At 37.2% G+C, this 12,380-nt stretch overlaps 1 protein-coding gene across 2 annotated transcripts in view; it reads right to left on the reverse strand.

Annotated features, from left to right (window-relative positions):
• LOC111507341 (cell adhesion molecule 2-like) overlaps window positions 1–12,380 on the reverse strand; it is a 100,355-nt gene that overhangs the window by 59,140 nt on the left and 28,835 nt on the right. For both annotated transcript variants that reach the window (XM_074176219.1, XM_074176220.1), the window contains exons 2-3: window positions 6,545–6,747; window positions 233–450 (exon numbers count right to left, since the gene is read on the reverse strand). In XM_074176219.1, coding sequence (XP_074032320.1) covers window positions 233–450; window positions 6,545–6,599 — 273 coding nt within the window. In that variant the 5' untranslated portion in view covers window positions 6,600–6,747. The remainder of the gene's footprint in view (window positions 1–232; window positions 451–6,544; window positions 6,748–12,380) is intronic.

Genomic DNA, 12,380 nt, shown 5'->3' on the forward strand with positions numbered 1-12,380 from the left:
ATTGACAATGTTTCGTGATGAATTTCACTAGTTCGGACTTCCATTGTCTATTAGACATCTAATAGACAATGGAAGTCCGAACTAGTGAAAGTATAGGTATATCTTGCCCTCAGTGAATAATTTCAATAATTTTCATCACGTCGAAGTTGAATTCATTCAAAGAGTTGCATGTTGATGTCATCAATAATTCTGTAGTGACCTCACATATTGAAAGAGAAAAATATGTACTTACGTCAACGTGAACACCTTCAACTTCATACCAGTTGGCCTGTGGTTTTGCTTTCGGAACGAATCGGTAGAATTCTTCGTGGTCTTTGTACCATTTGACAGCATAGAGTGTGTCATTACCCAAGTCATAGTCACACTGAAGCATCGCTGTTTCGCCTGGTACCCTGTATTGTGGTACGTTCACTCGGACCCACCTTAGTCCCGTGGTTACTGCCGAACTTACTGCAAAAAACAACCTCACTGAGAATTGCAAATAATAAATTGAGAATGAGAAATCAGAAAATATACATATAACTACCAATAGGTGGTTACACTTATGTTTCGCTTGCGTTTACGCAGCTATTTTTATCAAGTAGTTTCTAGGTTTTTCCCATTTTGTCTTCAATCGCGGACCGCCTGCCCGGTACTGACGATGCCCAATAGGCTGAAACATATATATACCGGGTGTCCCACATTTTATGTGACAGGCAATATCTGGTTTGTTGAAGAAGATACACAAAAATGTTTCATACAAAAATTTTAGGAGTTCATGAGAGCTATATTTTGATATAATTTTTAAATATACAGGGTGTTTGGTGTAGGTGCTACAGACCAAAATTCCATATTTTCAAATAGAACGCCCTGTATATCATTACATATTCAGATGCTACGTTAAATTCTGATATCATTTCATGTTTGGTTTTTGAAATTCGGTTACGGTGTTGTTGAGTTATTGCTTAAAATGTAAAGTCTTGAGAACGACTATTATTTTTAAAAATATCTCATACAATTATTCTCTCTGCATCAGATCACATGAAAATTAGTCAAAATTTTGGGTGTTCGAAGTAATGGTTTCAATTTTGAGTTGTGGAATTCAGTCATGAATCATTTTGAATATGGAACAATTGCGAAATTGAAAGAGGTGTATTCGAAAAAAATCTTTAATTAATAAAAATGTAAATAATATAACTTGATAAATAATTTCATAAGAATGGTAGGTACCTAGAAATAAGTCATCAAAATTGTTCAAACTGATGCCCATTACATATTATACAGGCTTCGAAACGTCGAATCACTTCTCTCGTACAAGTCGCTCTTATAATATCAGGCGTAATATCACTGCACGCTAGTCGAATTTTCATTTTCAGATCATCCACATTCAAAGGGGGAGTAGTGAAAACAATATCTTTTAAATAACCCCATAGGAAAAAATCAAGCGGTGATAAATCTGGGGAACGAGCCGGCCACCGAATTGGACCCTTATTACCAATCCATCTATTTTGGTACGTTCTATCCAGATATTCAGTAACAACCTGTGAATTGTGAGGAGGAGCACCATCTTGTTGCCACCAAATTCCTTGTCGTTCTGCTATGGGAATATCTTCCATCAACTGGATCAAATCATTTTCTAGAAAATGTAAATATCGCAATCCATTGAGATTTTCATTGAAAAAGTAAGGTCCTATGATGCGGCCATTGAACAATCCACACCATACATTATTACCCCAAGTAGTTTGAAAATTACTTTCGCGGACCCAGTGGGGATTTTCTTGAGACCAATAGTGACTGTTATGTCGATTCACAACTCCATTATTGTGGAATCGCGATTCATCGCCCCACAAAATTTGACTGAATATGTTAGGACTTTCATGTAATATTACCTGAATACAAGCAATGAATTCAAGTCGTCGTTCAAAGTCCGTGGGTTTCAAACCTTGTACCAACTGAATTTTGAATGGGTGGTATTTATTTTCTTTCAGAATTCTCTGTACATTAGATTTACTCACACCGACTTCTTCTGCAAGAGTACGGATAGAAACATGTGGATGAATAATAATATAAGCCAACACATTGATCTCTAAATCTTCAGTTCTAACAGATCTCGTATGATGACGATGCTTTATAGTAGAAGGAAATGACCCAGTTCGCAATTTTTCTACAACTCTCGAAAAAGTCATTCGTGACGGAATGGGTCTGTCTGGAAAACGTTCTTGGTATAGACGTTGTGCTTGACGGCAGTTTTTCTGACATTCCCCAAAAATTAATAACATATCAATGCAATCACTTGGACTAAACGTGAAAGGCATACTGGAGTTTTCGCACAAAGAACACAGTTACTGTTTTGCAAAGAATCACTGAATCGAACTGACAAGTAGATACAATTCAACAACATTTGTTACTATGTCATCAACAAGCATAGGCTACTTGATGAAATTGTGCAATATAAAGCAATTCACCCTCAAGTTAGTCACATTCTCAAGAATTTCAATATTATATTCAACTGATATCGATATCGTATCGTAGAGGTGAGAATAATGATTTGTATTCACTAGTAGTCTAGTTCAATTTAATCAAAGATATAGACTGGATTCGTGTACGAGTAAATAAGTTTTTTTGAAACTTTATATTTAAGGAAAAGTGCAATAACTCAACAACGCCGTAACCGAATTTCAAAAACCAAACATGAAATGATATCAGAATTCAACGTAGCATCTGAATATGTAATGATATACAGGGCGTTCTATTTTAAAAAATTGAATTTCGGTCTGTAGCACCTACACCAAACACCCTGTATATTTAAAAATTGTATCAAAATATAGCTCTCATGAACTCCTAAAACTTTTGTATGAAACATTTTTGTGTATCTCCTTCAACAAACCAGATATTGCCTGTCACATAAAATGTGGGACGGTATATATATATATATATATATATATATATATATATATATATATATATATATATATATATATATATAAATCAAAAATGAAACAATTCGTGGACACAACACTCCAAAAAAGGGGGGCAAACCGCGGACACGTGTTTCTGGCTATTGGGCTCATCAGCGCGGTGCAGCCAAGTGTAAAGATGCACCGCGCTGGTGAGGCCAATAGCCAGAAACACGTGTCCGCGGTTTGCCCCCCTTTTATGGAGTGTTGTGTCCACGAATTGTTTCATTTTTGATTTGTATCATGCACACCCGATAAAATCTCTATTTGTATTTATATCCTGGACCCGGATGTCACGCAGGTAGCTATAGCTGCCTACGTGGTCATGTTAGATGTAGCCTGGGAATTCTAGGTCTTCTAACTGGAACCACAAATGTGCGGTTGGCTTCTGTTGTTGACTCCGTGCGTATGTGTTGTTTCCTGCTTTCGGCAAACAAGTGTTGAACATCTTTACACTTGGCTGCGCCGCGCTGATGAGGCCAATAGCCAGAAACACGTGTCCGCGATTTGCCCCCCTTTTTTTGGAGTGTTGTGTTCACGAATTGTTTCATTTTTGATTTGTATCATGCACACTCGATGAAATCTCTATTTGTATATATATATATATATATATATATATATATATATATATATATATATATATATATATATATATAGTTCGTATTTTCAGATTAAAAATAACTTGCTCATCATGTATTAATCACCATGCATCAGCTATCCAAAAATTATATCAAATACAGCGATTGGCTCGTTTACACATCATGGGAGCCATGAGAACGACATCAACCGCGGCAATGGAATTAATTACTGTTCTGACCCCTCTGGACCTGTACGTTAAGGAGGTTGCGGTAATGGCCATATTACGATGATTGCACACGGCTGATGTACACCTCGAAGTAGAAATAGGTTAACTGAGGCTAAGCCTATGGCAAGAAGTGCTTACTGCGCAACATTTGCTACAAGCAGCCAGTGATGCATTTGAACCCAGGTTTCTGTTTAATAAACCCTACAAAATACGAATAAAACGGAACACAGAGTCAGATGCAGATGGCGGGTTGGCTGTCCTTGTTAATCTTACACTGACTGAACCACTGTGCATGCTGTTTTTGGCGAGTGCATTGGCTTGGGATGTGGGGGTTGAGCAAACCGGCCATCGGATGCCTGCTTCCACGTAGCCCCACTGACAATGACAGAATCACTTGTGGTTCTATTATTCCCTAACTGAATGGCATCCCAACGATGTCTCAATTGTAAGGTGTGTGTATCCGTGCTAGGAGGATGAATGACACTGAGCCTATCAGCTGTCTCTACAGAACCTTCGATATACTGGGCGCCCTCTCGTCCTAGCATCGCCTCGTCACGGTAATGCGGGGCTCTGCCGTGATTGACCTTCTTTCCCTAGCTACTCGTAGAACTTTTATGGACAGAGTAAACTTAAAAACTCTTTCTGACGCTGAGTCTACAGAAGAGATGGATGTCGAGCTAACGATTCCAACTGACCGACTGAATCGTCTCCTCAAGAGTGGAGTACCTTATGAAAGCACTTCGCGCTCAAGTGATGATTCACCAAAACCTAACACGAAAAAACCCTGCACCGTTGAATCTAAGGCATTGTCAGGTGTAGCTGACGTGCAAAAACCCTCATATGGGAAGGTTGTCGCGGGTATCAAGATGAAAATCTTGCACCTTGACTATCCGACTACCTCATTAACAATGAAACAGCAGAGCATATACTTTATGCCTGTTCCGCTAGGGACTGAATTAGGTTTTTAGAGTTCGTCAGGTTTTTAGAGTTCGGGGGAATGGGAAAAAATACCAGCGCGGTTCAAACAGAACTTGCTTGTTTCTCAATCACCACGAAAGAAATAACCGAGAAAGGAATGTCTGGCAAAAACATAACAATTTGCACTGATAGGAGACAAGCCCTATTAGTCTTGAACAGACAACGTGTTACCTCAGGGCTAGAACTAGAGTGCCATCAAAATTTAGCCAAAGTCTCAATGGATAATAACATTATCCTGAGGTTGAAGGGCACGACAGGAGAGAAAGTTATCGCATTGCCGACTCTTCAGCTGAACTTTAGCTGAACTAAGAATTTCAGGACCCAGTGACACCTACAGCCTGATTACTTCGACAATTGCGGAACTAGCCAAACGTCACACCCATGTTCAATCCCAGAAAAGATGAGATGGAATCGAAGAATACAATATTGCCAGGATCACCCTGGGCGTCTCTGGGAAGCTGGAGCCGTAGAATTATGTGGCGATAACCAGAAAAAATCTACGCTTAACAGTAGAATTTCTGACTGGCCAATGTCAACTAAGGAAACACCTCCATAATATGGGGCTAATAGACAGACCTCTAGGCAGGACGTGTGAACAGGAAGATGAAACTGTCTGGCATATCCTATGAGAGTGTTAGGATTTATCGTCAATTAGAGAGTGTATGTTCCGACGAGTTTTGGCCTACACCTGCCGATATTAAGGACAGGAAGGACGGTGACCTAGGAGGACAACTGCTGTGGGCCTACACTCACCCTCCTCACTCTACAAATACAGATACTGGTAAAAACTGAAACATGAAACCAACCATTAGTTTAAAAATGGAGGAGGTAAATTTTCAGGGTAGATTGATTTTTTTGAAAAAAAGGGTTTGGCTTTCTACTTTTCCATATTCATACAACAAATGTGGAAACCACATATCTGTTCAATCTCTGTTCAAAATCTGTTTTTCCGTTAATCAGCTGTCGCTCCCATACGAACGACAACTCTCAAAAGTTGAGAACTTGTGCGAGCTAAGGACTAACGAGTTCTTACCTTTTAACGTGTGATTCCTAACATATAATCAGACTATTTACAAAAAATATTCAGATCATCTTTTCTTTTTTGGATAGTTTCCACATATTTTTGCATGGAGATGAAGAACAGAAAGCCACAATCTATTTTCTTCAAAAAATTATTTCTCCAAACAATATACCCTTTCAATTCAAATAAGTTTCCTATAACTGTGATTGAATTAAATTTGCGAATAAATGCCATCAGCAAGTTGTAACTGTTTGGGATAATTATTCAAATAAAACCAGATAGATTTGCATTTCAGAAAAAATTAATGCCCAATTCAACAATCCAACTTTCTGCTATTCATTTCGATAAACACATACGGAAATCTAAGTTTTATGTCAGTTTTTTTGTCAATTTCATCAACAAAGTTTTGAAATAAAAAAATGGTATTATTATGATTCATGACTTGGATGTATATTCTGAAACAAAATTGCCAAAAAATATGATGTGAACAAAAAGGGTCAAGAAACAGCTGATATATGGGTCTAATAATTTTGGATTTCTTTCCTAAAGGAGCAGGATGTTTCATTTCTCCCAAACAAATAAAATTTCCGAAATACTTGTCGACAGAAACATTTTTTTCAGACTGTCAAGTTATTTTATGTTTTCGATTTTATTGAATACCGTAGGTATTCCACTTCTAAATATAAAATAGGTCAAAAAAACATCAACAAATATTTCACAAGTTCACCAACAACTGATATTCTACGTAATTTTCAACCTTCGTTGCGAAGTATCATGCTCGTGTTTATGAAAAGTACTACTGACCTTTCACATTATACAATGAAATGCAACAAATGAACATCCACGGATAAATCTCCATTTTGTTCGAATTCGTATTCACCCACTCACTGAGTTGAAACAGTTTCTTGCACTCACACTCACTATCACTATATTTTGGAATCTGTCGAGCTAATGGGCAATGTTTCTCCTGAGTTCACATTTGTAAGCGACATCTATCGGACTTCATCCTGAAACAAGAAAAAAAGAGTGAAACAGAGTTTGTAAAAGACAAATACGAATGAAAAGTCTTTCAGGTATTGCTCGTGTTGGGTTCCATTGAAAATTGTGAGGATGCAGTTTTTCATCATCATCATTATCATCTAGGTCATTTGACCTAGATGAACGCCTGGCTTCTGTTGCATTACCATCGGCAAGGACATATACGTAATGCATTTGCGCAATTTCCGCATTCCTATAATTTACCATATTTACTGATATTCAGAAAAACAGCGGACTACCAAAATAACTTCAATAAAACTTCAAAATCAATCAAAACGCGCTGTGACAGTTTTTAACACCAACACCTTACTTTAAACCAACATCAATATTAGCTACTGACGTTTGTACATACAGAGAATTCGTTTTTTATTGCTATGGTAGGTACGCTGTTTTTTCTGATTTTAATCTTTAAAAGAAATCACATATCGACAAAATCCATATTTCCAAGAGGTGCAGTAAATAAATTCTGCTACACGTCATTTATTCCAGGATAACTAAATTTATGTTTTCAAAACGTATTAAGCGGTGCTGCGTTATGACGTAATTTTAATTGAGAACAGTGCATCTGACAACAAACAAATACCTTTCAGATCCTCATTTATTTTGCAACAAATCTGATCTCTTAGTTTGCTTTCAGTCGTTGGACGATACCGCATCAGATTTTTAAGGAATTTATCCTTAAGTAAAGCGATTTTTAATTTTTTGAGCGAAAATCATGCGTCGGACAAAGAAAACCCAACAGATCAAATGTGCTCAAAAATGTATGGAGATTTTAAAAATAACTTTTAATTCAAGATAAAGCAGTGGCGTAGTATTTTTTCGTCAAAAATATACATTTCATAACTCGTACGTACGCCACTGGCAGAGAAAATTAAGAAAATTGTACATCACAAAATGCGCCTTGAGGCATGGAACATATTTACCAAATATGCCAAAGATGTATACAAAATTATCTCAGTTATTATTAAAAAACTGATTATTTTTGAAAACTTTGCCACCCTGTATCTCAAAAGTTAAGGCGTTCAGGACATACGTCCATAGGACGTTTTTTTCTTAAAATGGGTCTAAGAATCACCTTCTTGAATATTAGCATGTGTTTAAGGAACACCCTGTATATTATATATGAGATTCCCACCTTAAATTTCTCTCTATGTAGAGGCCCAAGTATTTGATTTCCCCCAGAGAATCTATTTTTAGTGTTTTTCCTTGTTCGCCGACATCATCCATTATGTAGGTATCGATCTATGTGTGTTTTCTTCCTGTTTACCTTATGGCCTAGTTGATTACCTTTCCTGATGACTAAAACATCATAGAAACGGATTTGGAGGTTTTCTTCCAATTTCATAGTGAACTGGATTTTCAGATGAAAGATATTCAGATAATCAAGGGAGTTCTGAATTTCTTCTTCCAGGACTCCAAACAACAAACGTGTTATCTACATACCTCAATCAGTGCTTCGGTCGTTTTTCTGAAGTTTGAATGACTCTTCCTTCAAATTTTTCCATTAAGAAATTCGCCACTACTGGGCTAAGTGGACTGCCTATGGCGACTCTATCAACTTGTTCCATTGAAAATAAGTTATCGTTAGTAAATATCGAAATAAGTTGATATCTTATGGAAACATCTTTTTAGTTCAGAGATTCCTCGAGTGGTACATTTGTGAATGAGGATACAAACAGTTAGGTACATCGAATATTATCTGAAAATTTAGATATGAGAAAGCTGTTTTCAAGAAGGATGCCGCGTTTGCTCACAATTGAGCAAAAACAGTGTCGTGAAGATGTTTCAACTGAGTGTTTAGGATCGGTTTTTTGGGATGCGCGTGTGATAATTTCCATTGACTATCTTGAAAAAGGAAAAACTAGCAAAAGCGAGTATTATGCGAAATTTTTGCAACATTTGAGTGAAGAAATCAAGCGAAAACGGCCGCATTTGAATGGGAAAAAGTGTTATCTCATCAAAATAATGCACTAGCTCACAAATTTATTATCGCTATGATCAAAATCAATGAATTAAAGTTTGATCTGCTACCTGTTACTGTTAGGAATCACATGTTAAAAGGTAAGACCTTGTTATTCCTTAGCTCGCACAAGTTTCTCAACTTCTGAGATCTGATCAACGGAAAAACATAATTTAAACAGATTTCTTTTTCATGCACCCTATTTGCCAAATCTAGCCCCCTCAGAATATTTTCTGTCCCTAAACTTGAAAACACTACTTAAATACACTGCACTTTTACTTTTTCTCTGACGGAAATAACACATTGACCAACAATGATGCCAAAATTGTTCAAATGTAATTATTTTTCATTACATTTCATTTTATACGAACCTGCTACTTCCAACTGAAGGACGAATTCTTTACTCAAGATGAGGGACTGCCAATGGGATCGCCTCTTTCAACAGTTATAGCCAACATATATATGGAGTGGTTTGAAACTCTGGCCATTAGAGAAGCCCACAAGAAGGCCTGAGTCAGGTTGAGACATGTGGACAACACCTTTATAATATGGAACCATGGGAATCCAGAACTGGAAAACTTCCTGAAGGACATCAACAACGTACGCCCTTCCATCACTTTCACAATGGAGAAGGAAGTCCACAACGAATTGCCATTCTGGGACACTAAATAGAAAACATTTGTAAACCGAAAATCCACTCATACGGGACAGTGTCTGAACCAGAAATACAACCACCATCAATCGACTAAGAGAGGAATCATCAAGACTCTAGTAGACCGTGCTCTCGGGCTCTGTAATCCGAAAGAAACTAAACATCATGGAAAATGACCTTCAACAGAATGGTTACTCCAAAGTGATGGTGAAACAGACTTTAGCTAGAAGACAGCAAGAGCCTCACAAGGAAGAAAAGCTTCCAAAACCAGACTTGTACTTCCCTACATCAGAGGATTGTCGGAAAGAATGAGAAGAATCGGTTCCAAGTATAACATCAGAACCTGCTTCAGATCTGGGAACACTATCCGTAGCAGCCTGACGAAAACCAAGCCACCAAACGCTGACTGTGATTCCAAGAATTTCATTTACCGGATACCCTGCGAGTGCGGTGTAACACCTAGCAATGTCAGTATTTTAAAATATAGAATCATTTGCATGAAATCCATAAATTTCACCGGCGACGTTCGAAAAAAAAATTATCGCTTTAAGAAAAAAATAAACAAAAAATAAAACGATTTCAGTCATGAAGGAAATAACAGTTTGAAATTTTTCGGCTAACTAGCGAGAAGGAGAAAATGTTTATGTAAGAACACTTGTGGGTCATATATTATTATTTCAAATACGGGACCGCTGGACGAAAATCTTGGATAAGATAAAAAGCCTAGGTCATAAAGACTTGTAGAGTGGTGACAGTAATCTAAACAAAAGGCTTTCGAAGTTTTGCTGAGTGAACAATTTCGTGGGAAGTCGGAATTCTGAGACTTGAAACCGAGGTTAGCGTCCATTAAAAAAAGCCGGGGTTATGGGTTAATTAATCATGATCTCGACAAATTGAAGTTGACCCCGAGAGAAAGAGAGCCTCCCGGAATTGGTCGAGGGAGGTGACGAAGATTTTGGATATTGAAAAAGTGGCCGGGAGAGAGAGTGGGAAAAGAAGAGTCGTGGACGGCGGTCTTTAAGCGTAGGGGATCGAGGGGATAGAGCGGAAAGAACGCGCGGTCGAGCGTCTTATTTGAGCGATAATAAGTAATGTTCTAAAGATTGGAGAAATAGCGCGATTTATATGGGTTTATTAGGGAAATGAATAAGTGTTAATTTGAGCGTATGAGCGAATATCTGGCGGATTTATAGTGAAATTTCGGAATAATAATTTTGTCTACCGTGGCCGGTAAAGCTAGTGAATTCTCTCCGTGAAGTGAGGTCTTTCCACGACATTGAATAACGGATTACTACGTCCACTCGAGATCGAAACCTTTGGATTAGCCGAGGAAAAATTTGGAAAGTAGTCGTTGGTGAGATGTATGTACTTGTCTGAATAACATTTGTATGAATTTTGGGAAGGAATTAGCCAAAAAGTAGTATACAGAGTGGCGCAAATGTTTTTCGTGTGTTTTGATTCTTTTAAAGTTTCAAGCCAGTATCAAAATGTCATAGGCTGGTCGAGCTGAATATTACAATCACTCTCCGTATACGATAGCATAGTCGGCGAAGGCACGCAAAAATAGATGTTGACGTTAGGAAGTGAAAACTAGTAGTACCTTCAGTATACTGTTTGGTTTTTTTTAATTGTTTCGTGTCTTGCATACCAGAAATTTAGTTTGTTTTCCTTCGTTTTGTTCATCATCCACCGATTCTCATTATTACATTTTGTTGTTGTTTTGTTGTTCCTCAGTTTTTTATTTTTTTATTATTCAATATGATATTTTATTTACAAAGTCGAGTTTTCTTTCAAAACTCCAACTCCGTAACCTCCTAGAAAAGAAAAAAAAAGCTGCAAACTCTCAAAATTCTAAGATAAACCTACTTAAGACCTTTTCTTCGTGCAAAAGGCCGAATTCATGTTTTCTTTCGGACATGGCCTACTAATCCAAAAAATTTGATGTGAAGTTAATACTTCACAGAGTCCAAGAAAAAGAAACCCAAATTTTTCAGCGGAGAATCATACATCGGTGAAACTAAGAGGCCACATTAGTTTGCATTGCCGAGCACAAAAAACACACACAGCGAGGAGAAACCAGCAAAGCAGGAATGTTTGGACTCATCAACATAACATCAAGTGGTTTTCAGTTGAAATCATCCACAGGAACACTGGTTTAGGAGAAAATTCAAAGAACCCATTTAGCCAAGGTAGCGTAGAGATACGCAATATGTGGGAACTTCTAATCAAGGGAAACACGACCAACTTCCGTCAAACGGTCAGCTTCCTCTAAAACCCAAGAAGCGGAGAGAGAGAGAGAGAGAAGAGGATATGTGAAAGCACTCGAATGACCTACTAATAGTCAGATCTCGGAGGAGATCAAAGACGATTGTGTATACTGACAATCGAAACGTCGTGAAATAACTTGGCTTGGAGCCGTTAATTTTTAATTTTCATGTTTTGTTAATAATTTTTTTAATTTTCATCTCGTGTTAATAGTTCTATTCTTTGATTTTTTGGTTGTTGCTTGTATTTTATTTCATTGTAATTTCAGTTATTTTTCGCAATATAATTGTTATTTTTCAGCTAATCTTTTGAATTTCTTACAGAATTTTTCAGAGATTTCAAATCAATTCATATTATATCAGACAATGGAAGTCCCAACTGATGAAATGCACCACAAAACATTGCCAACCACCTTCAAACCTCATTTTTTTGTAATAATACTGAATATGAAGAAAGTTAGACAACAAGAAATTGAAATATTCTTGAAATTTCATTTGTGAAATTCGATAAATTCATCATCATTAGCAGATCAACACAATTCAATCTCCAATAAGTCATCGATGACAAGAATAGAGACACCAGATAAGGTTGGTGATGCTATCCGACAGAGTATAGGTAGCACTCGAGAAAAACTGACTGTTAAAAGCTGGAAAACAATGGATGAGCTGATAACAAGGTTTAGAAAGTAAACTGTCATACTGAATCTATCGAAGACCTAGGACACA

The sequence above is a fragment of the Leptinotarsa decemlineata genome, unplaced genomic scaffold, assembly GCF_025532065.1.
Source record: "Leptinotarsa decemlineata unplaced genomic scaffold, Ldec_3_MD MMD2_tig00001719_RagTag_RagTag, whole genome shotgun sequence".
NCBI classification, from domain to species: Eukaryota; Metazoa; Arthropoda; class Insecta; order Coleoptera; family Chrysomelidae; genus Leptinotarsa; species Leptinotarsa decemlineata.